Source organism: Castanea sativa, chromosome 5, assembly GCF_040712315.1.
Source record: "Castanea sativa cultivar Marrone di Chiusa Pesio chromosome 5, ASM4071231v1".
Classification (NCBI taxonomy): domain Eukaryota; kingdom Viridiplantae; phylum Streptophyta; class Magnoliopsida; order Fagales; family Fagaceae; genus Castanea; species Castanea sativa.
In genome coordinates, this window is record NC_134017.1 from 42,390,271 (window position 1) to 42,410,568 (window position 20,298).

Consider the following 20,298-nt stretch of genomic DNA (forward strand, 5'->3'; position numbering starts at 1 on the left):
AATTGAAAAATTGTATCATATTGTATGTATCACACAACACATTTACTAATGCTTTAAAATGGGTTTTTTGTTAAAATTTGTGCTTTTATTTGAATCCAACAAGTTGTTAGACTTGTCTTTATCACAAAAATAAAAGGTTACTTAATTTAGTCTAATAAAATGATATGTCCATAAGTTTTTTTTTTTTTCTCTTATTCGTACAAAATTTGGACTACACACATTTCACTTTCATATTTGCAGATTTATTTTCTATACTATATATGAATAAGGTATTAATTGGCAATATAATTTTTTTTCATTATTGTTATAAAGTCTAAGAAACTAGAATGCCAAGAAGAAATATTATATATATATATATATATATATATATATATATAAAAAATAATAAGAAGAAATAGTAAATGTTGATGATGATAAATAAAATTTCAATAAAGAAATGAATTTGCAAAATGATGGATATGATGATAATATTGACTTAGATAGAGTTGATTAGGCAAAATGATTAATATGATCAAAATAAATTATTATTTTGGGTTATTTTTCATGTATTATTAATTTTTAGTTTAATCATTTTTTTTGTTGAGCAGTTGTTAATTTGATTTATTTAACTAGTTTTTTAAATATTATTACATAAGTGATATTATATTAGTCACTAGTTGAATATATTCCGAATTTATAATAAATATACCCTTTATATATGTCTATCTATAATTTGTATGTATATTTTATTAAGTGTTTATGTATCTTACGATACATGATACGATAGGATATATGATACAAAAAACAAATCAAAAATCGATTCACAATACAATTCACTCTTTGACAACTATACCTACTCTTTTCTTTTTTTTGAAAGCAAACCCAACTTCAATTAATTAGCAATAGAAATAGAAAGCAAATACAAAGCTTCTAAGGCCAATGGAGGTGAATCCTCCAAACAAACAATATCCTCACTAAGATGCCTAGCATAACGAGCTAAAGAATGTGCTACACCATTGGCACTACGTCTAATACTACAAAATTCCACGTGTTGCAACCTTCCAGCCAAACAACGAATATCATCAAAGAGGTTCCTCAGGCAAGACCAATTTGTCCGAGCTGAAGAGATGAAACTCATTACATTTGTATTATCACCTTCCACAATCAAATCTAAAAACCCAACATCTATTGCAAATTCCATAGTTTGTCAACATGCCAAAACCTCTGCCTCTTCACTATCCATTACTGCAGGACCCTTCGAAGACAATGTTGCCATAACTTGACCCCTGTCATTCCGAATGATAACCCAAACACCTGAGGCTGTCATGTCCATGAAGACCGTTGCGTCAAAGTTGTGCTTATACAATGTTCCCTCAGGTGGTTGCCATCACTGTGGGAGACCATTAGAAACAGGTATCGCAAGCTGTGATTATGCCTCCTTATACTCCGCTAGAAGGCTACAAGCTCGCACATTAAGCCTACTAGGCTCCTCCAGATTTCCTCCATACAAAACCTGGTTGCGTTGATTCCAAATTAGCCAACCTTGCACCAGGAAAAATTCAAGGGCATCCTCGAGTAGCTTGTGCATCAGGTTCTCAAAAAGCTGCACCACATTGCCTTGATCAGTCAAACCTGTCAACGTGTATAGTGTTGTGGGTTTTAGACCTAACTAGATTACTTGTATAGCACACATTCTTGTACAGCACACATTCTTGTACTACACTCTTACTTGTACTACACTCATATGCCTCCTATATAAAGGCACTCATGTATATTCTTTCACGTGAAATACAATACACTTATTCAGTATTTCTAACATGGTATCAGAGCCATTGCTCTAACTTTTTTTGTGTTCTGTAGTCTTGTCTTTGTCGGTAATTTTCGCTGCCTCGACTTCTCCGATCAGTAAGCCTCTTTAGTGCCTCTCCTGACTGTCCCGCCACCGTCAGAGGTCTCAAGGTTGAATCTATGCTGTAGAAGCTCAATCTTCGCCGCCAAGACCACTACCTTCATCGGATCTGTCGTTTTTGACCTTTGACTAAGACACAAATCATATAAGCCTGTAGGTCATCAAACAATCTACTCAACCAAGCCGGACTGGTTACCATCAGACGTTCCATGCGCCCTCACGCGCCAGCAACAGTTTTGGTGAGTTCTGCCACGCGCTTCACACACCGTACTACAACTACACGCTCCTTCACGGGTTTTCACGCGCCTGCTGACATCATTGCTGACGTCATTCTGCCACGTTAGCCCTAGTTGCGTCATCCGCTGACGTCATCTCCAGCTTGACTTTGACCTCAAGCAGTTGACTCTTTCAAGCTTTGACTTTGACTTTTGTAGTGTTGACCGTTGACTTTTTTCCAGGGTTCACTTTTTGCAGTCCAAGTGCTCCTTATCCAATTTTTCGTGTAGATTTCATTTTTACAGTCCATTTTTGCAGATTTTACTTCTAAATGAAGAATAAGGACAGGTCTTCTTCTGATTGCAATAATCATCGCTGAAAATCCAGCAAACATTTTTGCCATTTTTGCAAACGTTTTGGCCACAATATTGAGATTTGTTATCATTGCAACAAATCAGTTGTTTCAATTTCTACTGCTACTGTTGCTAACACTGAGTGCCCAACCAATGGCTCCCGTCTCTGCACAGTCTAAGTCTTCAAGACGCACGTTCACCATTTCCACAAATGACCTTAAAAACTTTATCGCTAATGTCATTCGTATGGTTGGTAATGCATCTTATTCCTCTTCTCTCTCAGCTTTATCTGGTATGTCTCCTTCCTTTTGGCTTATGGATTCTGCTTATTACAATCACATGATACCTCACTCGTCCTTATTTTCTGAACTTAAACCTGCACCACACCCTCTTCATATTCGCACAGAAAATGGTTCCACAATGTCTGGTCATAATATAAGTTTTGTTTTGACCTCCAACCTCTTAGTTCCTAGGGTCTTTAATGTTCCTGACCTTTCTTACAATTTATTTTCTATGGGACAATTAGATGAGTTGGGTTATTGCATTATCTTCGATTATTCTAGGTGTATTGTACAGGATCCGAGGACGGGATAGGAGCTTGGGACCGGTCCCAGAGTTGGGTGTATGTTTCCCGTGGACAACCTTCATCTTCCACTTGTTGCTCCTGTTTCTATTGCTACAGCTACTGTAGTTTCTTCTATTCCTTCTCTTGCACTTTGGCATACTCGACTTGGTCACGCATCTTCCTCTTGGGTTCAACAATTGGCTTCTAGAGATTTGTTAAGTTTAGTGTCTACTAAAAAGTTTGATTGTGTTTCATGTCAGTTAGAAAAACAACCAGCTTTGCCTTTCAATACTAGTGAATCAATATCCACTGATATCTTTAACCTTATTCATTCTGATGTTTGGGGGCCTTCCTCTGTCTCTAATATTAGTGGATCTCGATATTTTGTTGTCTTTGTTGATGATTACTCTCGCTATAACTAGATTTTTAATATGAAACACCATTCTGAATTATTGCAAGTATATTGTGATTTTGCAAAAATGGTTGAAACTCAGTTTTCCAAACGCATCAAAATTTTTTGATCTGATAATGCTCTTGAATACACTCAATATGCTTTCTAAGCTATTTTGCATTCCTATGGCGTTGTTCATCAACTAACTTGTCCAGGTCCCTCTCAACAAAATGGTAGAGCCGAACAAAAATTTCGTCATATTCTTGACACTATTCGTACTCTCCTTCTCTCTGCCAAAATTCCTACTCCTTTTTTGGGCGAAACTGCACTTCATATTGTTCATGCTATTAATCACATTCCCAATCCTGTCATCCAAAATCAAACTCCATATGAACGCCTTTTTGGGTCATCTCCAGATTATCATCACCTTCGCTCCTTCAGTTTTGCCTGTTTCATTCTTCTTCAGCTACATGAGCATAACAAACTTGGGCCTCGATCAAGGCTTTATTGTTTTCTTGGCTACGGCAAAACTCAAAAGAGGTATCGGTGTTATGATCTTGTTTCTCATCGTCTTCATATCTCCCATAATGTTGTCTTTTGGGAACATCGCCTCTTTGTCGAGCTCTTTCACTTCCATGCCTCCCTATCTTCCTCCTCTGTCTTAGATCTTTTTCTAGATGAGGCACATATTCCTTATGTAGCTGCTCCTGATCCTCCTATAGTTGCTCCTAATTCTCCTACAGACTTCTCTGTCCAACCACCAAATATCATTAATCCCTTTCCTAGTTCACCCTTTAATGAACAAGTGGAAGATGAACAGGTCAAAGAAGAGCTACCCAACCCCAACCTTGAGCTTGGGTCCCCTACTCCTGCTCCGCCTAAAGATCTTGCACAAGACATTCCACCTCGTTACTCAACTCAGGTAAGATCTATTCCTACACATTTACTTGATTATCATTGTTACACTGCCCATGCTACACTGCACGAGCCTCACACCTATCATGAAGCTTCCACTAACCCTTTATGGCAGATTACAATGAAAGAGGAACTTGATACATTATCTAAAAACTATACTTAGGATTTGGTGACACTCCCCCCTGGAAAATCTGTGGTTGGTTGTAAGTGAATCTACAAGATTAAGACTTGCTCGAATGGGTCCATTGAGCACTACAAAGCTCGTCTTGTTGCAAAAGGTTTTACACAAGAGTATGGGATTGATTAAGAAGAGACCTTTGCTCCGATTGCTCGTATCTCATATGTTCATGCCCTCTTAGCTGTTGCTGCTGCCTGTAAATGGGACCTTTTTCAAATGGATATCAAAAATGCATTCCTTAATGGGGATTTAAGTGAAGAAGTTTATATGCAACCTCCTCCTAGTCTCTCTGTTGACTCAAACAAGGTTTGCCACCTTCGGCATGCACTTTATAGCCTTAAACAAGCTCCACGAACTTGGTTTGCCAAATTCAGCTTTACCATCTCTCACTTGGGTTACATGGCCAGTCATTATGATTCTGCCTTATTTCTTCGTCATACTGACAAAGGCACTATTTTACTTCTCCTGTATGTGGATGATATAATCATAACTGGTGATGACCTCAGTGGCATTCAAGAACTCAAGGATTTTCTCAGTCAGCAGTTTGAGATGAAAGATCTTGGACATCTCAGCTACTTCTTGGGTCTTGAAATCACTCATTCTATAGATGGACTTTATATTACTCAAGCCAAGTATGCCTTTGAACTCTTGTCTCGAGCTGGGCTCACTGATAGCAAGACTGTTGACATTGTAGTTGAACTCAATGCGCATCTGACTCCCTCAGGGGGGGAAACTATTGTCTAATCCCTCTCTTTACAGACGCTTAGTTGGCAGCCTAGTTTATCTCACTATCACTCGTCCAGACGTTTCCTATGTTGTTCACCAAGTGAGCCGGTATCTGTCTGCTCCACGAAGGACTCACTATGCTGTTGTTTTGCGCATTCTTTGATACCTAAAGGGCACTATCTTCCATGGTCTTTTCTACTCTGCTTAATCTCCTCTTATTCTCCGTGCATTTTCTGATGCTAATTGGGCAGGAGATCCCACTGATCGCAAGTCTACCATGGGCTATTGCTTTCTTCTTGGCTCTTTTTTGATTTCTTGGTGAAGCAAAAAACAAACTCATGTGGCCCGCTCCAGTACTGAAGCAGAATATCATACCCTTGCTGATACCACATCTGAGCTCCTTTAACTACGATGGCTTCTCAAAGACTTAGGTGTGTCTACATTCTCTACTACTCATCTTTATTGTGACAACCAGAGTACCATTCATATTGCTCACAATGATGTCTTCCATGAACGGACTAAACACATCGAGATCGATTGTCATTTTATCCGTTATCATCTTGTCCATGGTGCTCTCAAGCTGATCTCGGTCTCCTCTAAAGATCAGCTTGCAGATATCTTCATCAAGTCATATCCTAAGGGACGCCTTCATACTTTAGTTGACAACCTCAAGTTGGTCTCACATCCACCTTAAGTTTGAGGGGGGCTGTTAACGTGTATAGTGTTGTGGGCTTTAGGCTCAACTAGATTACTTATATAGCACACATTCTTGTACTATACTCTTTCTTATACTATACTCTTATTTGTACTGCACTCATATGCCTCCTATATAAAGATACGCATGTATATTCTTTCATGTGAAATACAATACACTTATTTAGTATTTCTAACAAGACCCTTCTGCAAATTTCAGTGTGGACATCCAACCCACACATCCTGAACAGCTGCACACTCCCATAAAGCATGTATTGTTGTTTCTAGGAAGCGTTGGCAGATGGTATATACTCGATTCGTGATATATGGACTTTTATTCTTATACATACCTTTCATTAGGTACATTACAACATATGTAAAGATCAATAATAAAAATGTAACCTATTAAAGATTTTCGTCATAAATGTAAGATCCTTAAAACAAAGTCACTTAATTTCTTATACTTTTTTCTTTCTTTTTCATCTATTCTTTATTTATTTTCTCTTAATTGCTTTTGTTTGTAAATTTTAATAATATGTTTTTTTTTATAATTCAATAATTACACCAATAAGAGAATGAATGGTGATTCAAACCTTAATTCTCCTCATTAAAGAAAGCAAACAATATCACTAATCTACAAGACATTTGACAATGATACTAAAGTTAATAAAACAAAGTTTAATAGGATCAATCTTCTTTGCCGATTTTGTAAATCTAGTTGCAAAGGATGCGAATTCAATTCCCATGAATGCTTACCTTACCCACGGAATTATCACACCCTTTCTCCCTTTGAAACAAGATCTTCTCTAGAAGGTTTTTTTTCTTTTTTTTTTTGAGAAACATTCTCTAGAAGGTTGAACATACGAAGAAGTCAAAATTGAGGGCGGTCCAAAACGCACACGGCAGACCTTAAGGTCATAAAAAGTGTGAATCTTGTTTCTCAAAAAAAAAAAAAAACCGTGAATCTTTTCAAATATATAACGAAAAACTAAGCAATAAGACGGTGTTGAAGAACAATCAATCAGAAAAAGATCCGGAAAGTACAAATAGTAACCAAAAATGTGAACGTGTATACGGACATTAAGAAACGTAATGGATTTTTCCGTACATCATGATTAAACCAAGCTACCTAAGCTAAGCTCCTATGATTCTCAAAAAAAAAAAAAAAAAAAAAAGAAAAAAAAAAAGCTAAGCTCCTATACATCAATGCCCGTACTATGTTAAGAAAAACTGTATAGAGACTATATGCATAAACCCTGGACTAAAACTACTCTCCCTCTTTATATTTTGACTTGGTGCTGGTGTTGCTCAAATCAAAACCATTAAAGGAGCTCACCTTTTCTTCCCCTTTCCATTTACTTGTTCCTCATCCTCATTTTCAAGTGCCACAATTTCTGAGTCTGATATTGGGTTTGGGCCACCACGTTCTAGCGAGAATGATGGAGCAGCAAGAGTGAAAGAAGGTGAATGATCCAGCGAAGTATCAAGCGAAGTATCTAAACTAGTAGTGGCATATGACAAGTGACTGGTGTTCTCCATAGCAAGGTTTTTCTTGGCCTTTGCTCGCCATTTTTTCAGACCCTCAGCCACACTCTCTGTGAAAACAGCCTTTCCCATTGACGTGCCCATCTGTTGCATATTGCATCTTTATATGTCATCATTTGATTTTTTTTTTTTTTTTTTTTTTTTGATAAGCGTCATTTGATATATTATTGTAAAGAATATTGTGACATTTACAAATAAAAGGGATAGATTAAAATTTTAGATTTAAAAAAAAATAATATATTGCAATTTACACCTTTAAAATTTGAGGTAATTTTGATTTTACCGTTTTAAAAAATTTGATCAAAACCCCTAACTTTACATATCATTTGGATTTTAATATTTTTTTATAATGTGGACAGAACAATGTAGTTTTAGTTTATTTAGAACTGCATCTCTTTTTTACCACGGCACTTGTAGGAGGAATTGTACCTCTCACATGCATGGGAGTTTGAGTTGTAGCTTGTAGGGTCAATAACAAAATTATATCTAACTATCCTAAAAAATATAAATAAAAAGAATTTTTCCTTTTTGAACTATGGTGGCATTTAACGGCCACCTCAGCAACGGACATGAACAAAAGGATTTAAATCCAGGCAATATGTAACATTATGGGTGTAAATTATAGAAAGTAAAATCAAAATGACACCAAACTTTAAGGGTGTAAATTGTAATTTAGTAAAAACTTTAGTTTGTAATGTAGGTATTATGTGCATAATTGAATTTATTAGTCACAAGATTCCATTATCTAGTTTAAACTTTAAAATACCTGCGTGACCAAAGCATAGAGAGGAAGTGTCACATAGCCACAAAGGATTTGCACAACCACACCCATGGCAAGCCTTATGATGATATCCTCATTTTGTTTGTGGAAGCATGACCTAAAACCAAATTTGTACTGTAATTTGAAGCAAAGTTAGAACAGAAATCATGCATTTTGAAATACAATAGTAGATCATTAATTCATTTCGAACAAATGCTTACCCAAGTCCACGTGAAGAATGCTATTTGAAAGGAATTCTGCAAAGCCCAAGAAAGCTTCTCTAATTAAATGAAAGTTAATTTATGTGCAATTTTATTACATTTTTTGAAATAATTCCATTACTTCCCAGAAAGATGAATCTCTTTTTTTATATCACTCAATAAATCAATATAGCACACAAAAATTAAAAAGTATATATATAAAATAAAAGAAAAAAAAGAAGAAGAAGAAGAAGAGGATTGAAGGAATTGCCTGATACAATATGAAGTGGATAAGGTGGAGAAGCAATTTGGGCTTGCCAAACCAGAAAAGGTTGTCATTGGGCTTCACAAGCAAAGGCCCTCTAACAACATGAGGGCTTTCTAAGCACATCTTAGTTATGATTCCCTGCAACTTTGTTCCGACAACCAACAGCATCTACAAAACACAAAAGGCAATTGCAATCACTTTATCATCTGATTGCGAAGTTTCCATAGATAAAGCATTCTTGTAGTACAACTTTTCTTGCTCACCACTAATGGAAAGAAGGGAAGCCACAGATAATTGTGAAATACTGCAGAGAAATTGAAGAAACTTTTTTAGTCGGCCACGGCATTCTTGTAGTAATATAACTAATAAATGAAATTAAAATGGATTGAGTTTTACCATGTGCATTGAAGAACAGGAAAAATACAGTAAATATCCAAATCCACCAACTGCAAAGATAAGATGCCAGAGAAATTAATAATATTATTCACTGAATTATAAATTGAATGTCATAGAGATAAACGTAAATATATAGATCAAGGTATACTATAAATTAATAAGTACAATTGTGTGCATACATACCTTATTCCCACAACCACCCCAAAATCTTTTTCCAGTGCTCTTCTTATATACTTTTGAAAATCAAAATTAGTTCCTTCTGTAAAATGGGCCTAGAATGGTAGTAGAAAATAATAAGAATTTTCACCATGAATCAAGAAAATTTTCCTTGGAGTAATTATCTTGGGTTGGTTGCAATACCATAATGAATCCATGTCTAAGAGTGAAATAGTCGACTTTGTAGACAGAATGAAAGAATTGTCTAAAAAAGCAGGCCTGCAAAAGATGGAACATTAATTAAGATAACATTCAACCTTATTATATGTTGATAAAAGATGTCTGAAATTGGTCATGTTTTTTCATCAACTAACCGGCCATCGAAGAAATCGGTGGTCACTCCAAAACTTCAGATGCCGCTTTCCAAATGATGTTTGATGGCTGAGCTGAAACCTTCGTGGATCTAGATTTTTTTTATCAAAATAAAAGTGAGAACAAAAATTAAAAACATCATACAAAAGAATACTTAAAAAAGAATTTTATTTTAAACATAAAAATAAAAAATAAAAAAAAAAACATTAGAGTGCATGTGTAATTTCCAAGTCTCAAAATTTTATTGAATTTAAATTTATAAAGTTTAATTTATGATAATTGTTCTTCATTATCAAGCCAAGGTACTAAATATCTTTTTGTTTTTTTGGTAGACAAAAATCAACAATGAGTCTTTCTTTTTTTTGCCCCTCTTTGATAGCAAAAAATTTCACAACTAAATTAGCTTGAACCAAATTTTGTTCTTTTAGAATGAAAGTAAATGGGCAAAAATTGGGGTCAATACTCCTGTGCACTAGACCTGTCAAAATTATAACACATGTTCATTTTTAGTTATGTATCATGATTTTGACAAATTTAGTGCACAAAATCACCGAACTCAAGCCAAGATACTAATGTTTAATTTATGATAATTGTTCTTTGTTATCAAGTTAAGATACTAAATATTCTTTCTTTTTTTTTCTTTTCTTTTTTGGTAGGCAAAAATCAATAATGAGTCTTTTTTTTTTTTTTTTGCCCTTATTTGAGAGCAAAATATTTCACAAATTAAATTAATTTGAACCTAATTTTGTTTGTTTAGAATGAAATTAATGGGCAAAGATTGGGGTTAGTGGTCTTATGCACTAGACCTGTCAAGATTATAACACATTCATTTTTAGTTATATGTTAGGATTTTGACAAATTTGATGTACAAAAACACTAGACTCAAGTCAAGTCCAAAGTAAATAAAATGATATTAACAGTAAGTTCAAGTAATCTAACTTTCAAAATTAATTAAATAGTTAGTGTTTAATATCATATATAAGGCTTCATTTTGAAAAAAAACTTCCATGCTATTAATCTCCTCCACAAAAATATGATAAAATAAAAATATCTTATGCATGATTTTGCTTTCTAAAGTTAAATTGCTGTAAGATTTGTGCAATGAGCCTACCAATAATAATGACAAGGTAAATGAAATTGATAGCTAGGAATGCCACTCAAATCAAACACATGCATGTACTAATCGACTTAATTTTTGTCGTATTTTCTCAATTTCACAGGAACAGAAAAGAATGGGTCCACACAAAGACTTCTGGAACAGACCAGTTTTTACTTTGTAGCCCACAAAAGCTTACCATTCAAAAATTGATACTCCAATGTTTTAGTTTCTGCCTCCCAAGATTCCCATCTCTTCATCTGGAAAGAGGAAAAAAAATAGAAAATACAACAAAAGTAAATATGTCAAACATCAGTCTGGCTTTTCCATTAATAAAAATATCTTTATTCTCAACCACAGGAAAAGTTCGTTGAAGTTCACACTTGCTCAATTTCCTTCACAATTTTCCTCTCCCTTTTGGGCCTATTTTGAACTGGTTTATTTTTGTACACTTGTAAAGGTCAAAAACTATACAACGAACTGATTTATTTTTGTACACATGTAAAGGTCAAAAACTATACAACCAATTTAACAACCCCCAAACCTAGAGGGAAATGAAAGGGAAAGTTCAAAAGGTGAAAGAACATACTAAAAGACTAGGAGAGAGAAAGCAAAGAAAAGTCACCTTGGCCATTCCAAGACTGAAAGTAAGGACACAGGATAATATATGGAAGAAGGCCAGCACAAAGATTAAGTATTGTAGTTCCTCCACACCTTGACTAGACAAAAGGGAAACCATTCCCTGTTCCAGAATCAATCCAGTAATGCATAAGTTCCAATTCAATTCAAAATTTATCAATGAAGTTAAACAAACATGAAATCCAAAATGCATGTGTTTAGATTAACTTATTTTCATCGGTTTATTAATTTTGAATATTTTGTTTAGGAAAATCAAACACACGTGTACAAAGTTGTACACATTTGTAAAATGTGTACAATATGTAAGTTTTGTGTGTCTACCACGTAAGTTTACAACGTTGCTAGAAGAATATAAACCAATAAAATCATTTGCTTATATGTACTAGTACGACCTTGAAAAGTGTGATTCTTAAAAAGATATACATGTGTGGTTGTCTATCAATCGGTTGGTCTATTTGCATTATTGCATACTAGCATTCCTATATACTGTGGGTCTATTTGAATCTACTTATTAAACTGAAATTAAAAAAAAATTTATTGAAAGTATTATAAATAAAAATAAAAATTAATTAAAATAATACTGTAAAATTTATTAATAATAATAAAAAGTACCGTGGGCTCATAAAAAAACACCTCTCCCTGTCATAATTTGTGGTGCATATATCACATGCATTTTGTAAAATTTGTTTGAATATATCATTTCTCTTGTGTGTGTGTGTCAGTGTGTGTGCGTGTGAGAGAGAGAGAGAGAGAGAGATTCAGGGTGCCTTGCATTTATTGCTTCATTACCTGCTCCGCACATTTGGTTTCCTCCTCAGCATCACTTGAAGTCTCCGTACATGGAAGAAAAGTTTCGCCGACACTCTTCGGAATACAGATCTTTGCTATTGGCCTTTGGCTCACAGTCAGAAGTAAAGATACAAATCCCAACAGCATCAATTCTAAGAAGACACAGAAACATATAGGAGCAAACATATTTAGCAACTATACAAAGAAAGCAGTCATACATATTTATGAGCTTTTATGTGTTGGTTTCTCAATTCTCACCGGACTTGATTTTATCAAGAGCCTGAAGAAGCGACTTCCTCCTTTTCCGGTTGAAGTACTGGAGAAATTAAGAATAGGAGGAATTATAAAGTCAATACAAGTTGAAGACATAAGAATGGTTGTGAAATTGCAACATTTTAAACATGTTTATAGTTTATACCTTGCCCAAAAGATTGAGCAAATGTTCAAGAATAATAGAGAGTAGGATCAAGATGAAGCACACAGTAGCAACAGCCCATGTTGGTGTTTGTTCAAGTGTTGTTTCCAAAGTTGTTGTCACCTCCTCGTCTGCCATTACTCTCTGCTCTCTCTCTCTCTCTCTCTCTCTCTCTCTCTCTCTGTCTCTTTTGTTTATAGAATGGTTCTCTCAATAACAATAAAAAGTCATTTAACTGGAACGAGTGGTGGGATGTTATTATACCTGGGTCCTTGTTTTCCTAAGTGGTGTTGGTCAAAACATGCAAGCTTTCCTCATTGGATATCCCATGTATACGGAATCAATGACGTATGAAATTCTAACAGTAATTTCAATTCACTTACAAAAAATAGTTCACCTTGGGGTCCAACCCAATCAATCATACAATATACAAGACAAACAAAAACGCACAAGGCTTGTGTCCAATTTTCCGTTACATTAGCAGATTCCAGTTAGCTCAGTTGGTAAAGTCTTTAATGTTTTATAAGAGATCTGGGATTCAATCTCCGCCTACACCAAAAACTGATTGTCGTCTTGGTCTGATAATAAAGAACAATTATCAGAAGCGAACGTCATAAGTTGAAACTCTCTAAAAAAATTTCTCGTTACATTAAATACGGACATGTGTCTACCTCCTAACGTATTCAGTACAACTTACTGAATACTGGACGCAAGTTCTTCTCAACAAAATTAAAAAACAAAAATAAGGTGAATCTGAAGTTAAGATCACCGACAAGAGTTGCACAACATTTGTTCCTACATACTCTCAAGCACTTTGTACATACAGAGCTGCTAATTAAGTTGCAAAACTCTTAACAACATTTAATTAAATATTCAATTTTTTACATAGAGTTAACTTATTTTTGTTGCTTTCTAATATAGTAAGTGATGTAGAACAGACCGTCATCACATTCCTAGACTCTCAAGAGTTTCTGAAATCGCGCAAGACAAAAATGCACTAGTAGAAATCATTTAGGCAATAGAGTCGAAATTGCATGAAGTTTGGCAAGCTAAAGGGAAATGGTCTTCTAATCAATAGTCATTGTTTTGTCGTGAGGTGCACCCTGTTTTTGGCTAATTCCTTCATTTAGCCCCAGAAAATAGTGGTTTTGCCATTTTTAATAATTTTGTTTCTTTAATAACTTTTTTGCTCAAAAGTCAAAATAAGGTTCCATTTGTTTTGGGACAACCTTAAAGTCAATAATTTATGATTTTGCACAACTCAATTTTAACATTTGTGATAAAATTCGGTATTTTGCCACCAAATTTTATAATTAATGCAAATTAGGGTTTTAAACGTTTCCTAATCGTCCTATGGTTTTACTTCGTCACCTCGTCGGTATTTATATGTTTTGTAGTCTCCAAAGGCAAAGCATATTATTATTAATAAAATTCGGAGTTTTTCTCAAACTTTTTACTAGTGGACTAATAGTTTAGTTTTTGTTTTATAAAAAAGAATACCGTGTGTACTTTCTTCAGACTTCCGCAACATTAGTAAGAGTCACTAACTCTTCTTTATCAAATATATTTGCACACTCATTAACATATTCCATAATAATATATATTATTAAAAGATTAAAAGATCTAAGTTTTAACCCATATATATTGGTTGTATGGGTTGTTCCCATTTACCAGCAAAAGAGAAAAAGACGTACGCCCTGTTAAAATGAAAAACTACTCCATCGTGGCCTTCTTAACCAATGAGTACAATATAAGTGAATCATTATAGTGAATTACTTGAAATTCAGAATTGACTAGAAATAGTTGTTTTATATTATTGGTTACGAAAATGACTTCCATCCCTTTATATATCAAATAATTCTCAACTGGAAATGTGCCACAGTAATAATAATTCAGTGTTCTTACGCGTAGAAGAAAAAATGTTGTGTTTTCATAAGGACCCACAAGGTGACAACAGAATCACTAGGTCTGTTTCTATGAGTTTGAGATTTTTTCTTGGTTTTACATTCACTTTTTTATATTATTTAATACTCTTTTTTATAAGAATATTATTTGATACATTAATTTAGTATATTTTCACAATTATTTTAGATTATAAACACAACACGCTTTTTGTCCTTGGATTTTGACTTGTATTTTATTTGATGTCATCAATTGATAGTGGAAATATGTTGACCTTGTAGAGACCCTTTGATTAGCGAGCACCAAACACAGTGACCCCCTCATAAGTCATAATTTATGAGTTTGCACAACTCAATTTTACCATTTGTGATAAAATTTGGTATTTTGCCACCTAATTTTATAATTAATGCGAATTAGGGTTTTAAACGTTTCTTAATCGTCCTAGGGTTTTACTTCGTCGCCTCGTCGGTATTTATATGTTTTATAGCCTCCAAAGGCAAAGCATATTATTATTAATAAAATTCGGAGTTTTTCTCAAACTTTTTACTAGTGGACTAATAGTTTAGTTTTTGTTTTATCAAAAAGAATACCGTGTGTACTTTCTTCAGACTTTCGCAACATTAGTAAGAGTCGCTAACTCTTCTTTAACAAATATATTTGCACACTCATTAACATATTCTATAATAATATATATTATTAAAAGATTAAAAGATCTAAGTTTTAACCCATATATATTGGTTGTATGGGTTGTTCCCATTTACCAGCAAAAGAGAAAAAGACGTACGCCCTGTTAAAATGAAAAACTACTCCATCGTGGCCTTCTTAACCAATGAGTACAATATAGGTGAATCATTATAGTGAATTACTTGAAATTCAGAATTGACTAGAAATAGTTTTTTTTATATTATTGGTTATGAAAACGACTTCCATCCCTTTATATATCAAATAATTCTCAACTGGAAATGTGCCACAGTAATAATAATTCAGTGTTCTTACGCGTAGAAGAAAAAATGTTGTGTTTTCATAAGGACCCACAAGGTGACAACAGAATCACTAGGTCTGTTTCTATGAGTTTGAGATTTTTTCTTGGTTTTACATTCACTTTTTTATATTATTTAATACTCTTTTTTTTAAGAATATTATTTGATACATTAATTTAGTATATTTTCACAATTATTTTAGATTATAAACACAACACGCTTTTTGTCCTTGGATTTTGACTTGTATTTTATTTGATGTCATTAATTGATAGTGGAAATATGTTGACCTTGTAGACCCTTTGATTAGCGAGCACCAAACACAGTGACCCCCCTCATAAGTCATAATTTATGACTTTGCACAACTCAATTTTACCATTTGTGATAAAATTCGGTATTTTGCCACCTAATTTTATAATTAATGTGAATTAAGGTTTTAAACGTTTCTTAATCGTCTTAGGGTTTTACTTCGTCGCCTCGTCGGTATTTATATGTTTTATAGCCTCCAAAGGCAAAGCATATTATTATTAATAAAATTCGGAGTTTTTCTCAAACTTTTTACTAGTGGACTAATAGTTTAGTTTTTGTTTTATAAAAAAGAATACCGTGTGTACTTTCTTCAGACTTCCGCAACATTAGTAAGAGTCACTAACTCTTCTTTATCAAATATATTTGCACACTCATTAACATATTCCATAATAATATATATTATTAAAAGATTAAAAGATCTAAGTTTTAACCCATATATATTGGTTGTATGGGTTGTTCCCATTTACCAGCAGAAGAGAAAAAGACGTACGCCCTGTTAAAACAGGGGCGGCGCTGGTCTATATTCAGGGGTTCAAATGAACCCCTTGACTCAAAAAAAAAATTATATATATATATAAAAAAAAAAAATTTTGTTAGTTTAATAATTTAATTTATTTTTAAAAATATTTTTGCATACCCTGAATTAAATTTTGTACATCTTTATTATAAGTATTTCAAACTTTAAGGGTAAAGAGTAAGTGTTTGTGAATTGTAAGTATTACTCTTTTTTATAAATTTATATTATGTGTGAGTGTATGTCTAATATTGATTGTGTGCATTGCTTTTTATTATAATGCTATTTGTGTGAATTATGATGTGTGTGAATGTTTGTGTGTACAATATAAATATAATATAAATTTATATAATTTAATAATAAGGAAATAGAAATGGTTTGTTACATGTATGTGTATTGTTATCATGTTATAATAACTTTTTGTTATAAAGTTAGTAAAATTTAAGAAAAAAAATTGTAAAGTTAGTATTTGTCCAAACATTTGATTGGTTAAGTAGACACATAGTGTATAATTTTATATATGAATGAGTGTGATTGTGTGCGTCAATAATTAATACAAAACTAATGAGTTTAGTTTAGTCATTTAGTTTAAATTTTTTTATAAAAAAATAACAAATAGATAATATCAATTGCATAAAAATAAAAATGTTAGATAAACTTAACAAAATAAAATAGTCATAGGCTCATAGCTACCCACATTGACAATAGATACTCATAATGAACTATCATATAACAATTAAAATTTTGAAAATTTGTAAAAAAAAATTGTAAAATTTCATGTATTAATTTTTTTTGTCAATAACTCAATATATTCAAATTCTTTTTTTATTAGAATTTTTTAATGATCCTCCTAAAACAAAATTCTTGGAGCCGCCACTGTATTAAAAAATGAAAAACTACTCCATCGTGGCCTTCTTAACCAATGAGTACAATATAGGTGAATCATTATAGTGAATTACTTGAAATTCAGAATTGACTAGAAATAGTTTGTTTTATATTATTGGTTACGAAAACGACTTCCATCCCTTTATATATCAAATAATTCTCAACTGGAAATGTGCCACAGTAATAATAATTCAGTGTTCTTACGCGTAGAAGAAAAAATGTTGTGTTTTCATAAGGACCCACAAGGTGACAACAGAATCACTAGGTCTGTTTCTATGAGTTTGAGATTTTTTCTTGGTTTTACATTCACTTTTTTATATTATTTGATACTCTTTTTTATAAGAATATTATTTGATACATTAATTTAGTATATTTTCACAATTATTCTAGATTATAAACATAACACGCTTTTTGTCCTTGGATTTTGACTTGTATTTTTTTTTATGTCATTAATTGATAGTGGAAATCTTCTGTCCCACTTTTCCTGCTCCACTCTATACTCCACCAATAAAAACTTGCCACGTGTTTACCTAATTAATTAAATACTATCATTATTGACTTATTAATGCTACCGTTATTAATTAATATTAGTATTTAATTAATTAGGTGAACACATGGTAAATTTTTATTGGTGGAGTATAGAGTGGAGCAGAAAAAGTGGAACAGAAGATTTGGACTCATTTTCGTTTAAGTTAGTAGTCACCACCCCTCAAATTACTTTTTGAAACAAAAAATTAAAAATATATGCTAAGCCTTACTGTCTAAATATGATTATCTAGCCACGGAAGTCATATTATTTGTTTGCCTAAGCTTCTTCTTTTTTTTTTTTTTCCTTTGGCTTATTTTTTTTTAATGTGATCAAATAGAACTTTTTAAGATACCATTATACGTACTTTTATATAATTTAATTTAAAAATTAACACAATAAAAATAAATTCATTCAAACACATCTCTTTATTCATTCAAACACACTCTAAAGATATGATTGAATGATAACATATTCTTTTGGAATTGGTTTATAGATATAACAAAGATCTGCATTTTGATATTAAATTTGAGTGCGTGAAAAGAGAGTAGTTGAAATTATAAGTAACCACTAATTTACTCTAAAACACGGCTAAATGCCCCTAGAATGAATCTGTTGCTTTTGAAGTAATCTCTCCGCGTACGAATTTCATATTCATTGAGTTGAAAAGTGACATCTCTTTGTCTATGTAACTTGTGTAAAGTTGTAATAAATTATTGGGTATTTGATTGATGACTTCAAACCTTCTTCTTCTTTTTTCTTTTTTTTTTTCTTTTTTTTTTTTTTTTTGAGAGTAGAGACCCTTAAACAAACTTGTTCGAATGTGTAAGTCAAACTTTGTCAAAATTTTTGTGGAGAAAAAAAAATACAAAGATGCATAAGCTTTTTAGGAAACAACTCGGTATGCTTAGGACCTGTTTAGTAGGAAAGCTCAAACTCACATTTTCATATTTTAAATAATATTATACACTTTTTCACACACTTTCACCCACACGTATATCAAAAACACACAAATAATATAACTCAAACTCTTCTCCTCAACACCCTTTTATTAGTTGGTGCATTTTTAATTTATTTTATTCATTGTTCTCATAATAAAAAAGAGTAGACTATATCATACATTCTAGCCTTTTCCATTGTAGACCATTGTTATTACTTACAAACTTTTGGTCACTTTTTTTTTGTGGGTGTCTTTGGGGCACGGCTACACATTCTATTCCCAATCATTCATTTTCTTTATTTTTTATAAGAATTATTACAAGTGGATTTCAAACTCTAGTTCTCATGGAAAATTCTTGAATACTCTACGAGTACAATAAATGTGTATTCCCCTATCTCACATGAATTGTGAGTCCTACCGTAAATGTAATTAATAGGACTCACAGTTATATGAAAGGGAAGAATAGAGATTTATAATACTCTGGGAGTACTCAATAATTCTCCAGTTCTCATAAAGAAAATCAAACAATGCTACTAGGCTGCATTTGTTTCGGGTGAAAATAAAATTTGGAAAACATTTTACATCGTCACATATGTTTGGGAGCACACGTAAAATTCGGTCAAAGGGAAAATCAAACCCTTTGACCGTAAATTAAGAGCCCCTCTTGTGTAAAACAATTTACGTAGTCTAATTACCTTCAAACCAATTTTTGTAGATTGAAAACAAAGAAAGAGAGAGAGGGCAGCGGCAAGGTTGGTTAGTCTCCGATCCACCCAAACCCATCGCCGATCAAATCACGTTGTTCAATCCCCTCCACGCGCCAGTAAGTACTATTTCCTTGTCTTCCTAGGCTTTTCTTCTCTTGATCGCACCACCTCAACTCCTTCGTCGTGCTCAAACCCATCCCTCAAACCAATCCCTCAAACCCACCCTCAAACACGAAGGGTTTTCTTCTTCGATCCCTCAAACCCAAAGGCTTTTCTTCTCCAATCCCTCAAACCCACCCTTTTCTCCAAAGGTATTTTGATTAATATATATATATATATGAATATCTGTTTTTTTTATGTAGATATTGATATATATATATATATATTTATAGGTATTTATAGATTTTATTTGTGTATAAAAAATATATGTCCATAATGCTATCTCCAATAGTTTGGTACCTCTAATATTAGCATTGTTCTTGAATTGAGCTTGTTACAGTACTTTGCTGAGATGATGTTGAATGGGTCTACACTATCTTGTATTGTAGGTTGTGTTTTGGTAAATATCATCTTGCTTACACATTCGATTGAATGATATGTCAAAACACCAAATTGGGTTTTTAAACTGTTTATCTTGTTGACCACCTAAAGGGTAAGACATACGTCGTGTTTGTTGGTCATGTGCCTGGAATGTACAACACATGGGAAGAAGCCCATGCCCAAGTCCATCAATATTCTGGGGCAGACCACAAGGCGTTTAAGCATAGATTGGATGCATAAATTGCTTTTATGAAGTTTTGGCAGATTGAAGGTGGGAATGTGCAACAAGGTTCTTCGTCTAGTACTCCTTCAACTAAAGAGAGTTCCAGCACAGGAGATGTTAAATACGATTTATTAAAATATCAATTAGATATCGCAATTGAGCAGCGAAACCATGCAATAAAGATTGCAAAGTTGAATGCAAGAATGCAAAACGC

The 20,298-nt window shown here is 33.2% G+C and overlaps 1 protein-coding gene across 1 annotated transcript; it reads right to left on the bottom strand.

Moving 5' to 3' along the window:
• Positions 1 to 6,974: 6,974 nt before the first annotated feature.
• LOC142634121 (MLO-like protein 12) lies at positions 6,975 to 12,794 on the bottom strand. The gene is made up of 14 exons (XM_075808400.1): positions 12,565 to 12,794; positions 12,405 to 12,462; positions 12,147 to 12,298; positions 11,344 to 11,460; positions 10,918 to 10,978; positions 9,625 to 9,713; positions 9,455 to 9,529; positions 9,278 to 9,366; positions 9,095 to 9,144; positions 8,962 to 9,002; positions 8,702 to 8,866; positions 8,452 to 8,487; positions 8,237 to 8,365; positions 6,975 to 7,554 (listed from the first exon to the last, which is right to left on the bottom strand). The coding sequence occupies exons 1-14, from the start codon at positions 12,697 to 12,699 to the stop codon at positions 7,258 to 7,260; spliced, it is 1,494 nt and encodes a 497-aa protein (XP_075664515.1). The 5' UTR covers positions 12,700 to 12,794; the 3' UTR covers positions 6,975 to 7,257.
• Positions 12,795 to 20,298: the final 7,504 nt, after the last annotated feature.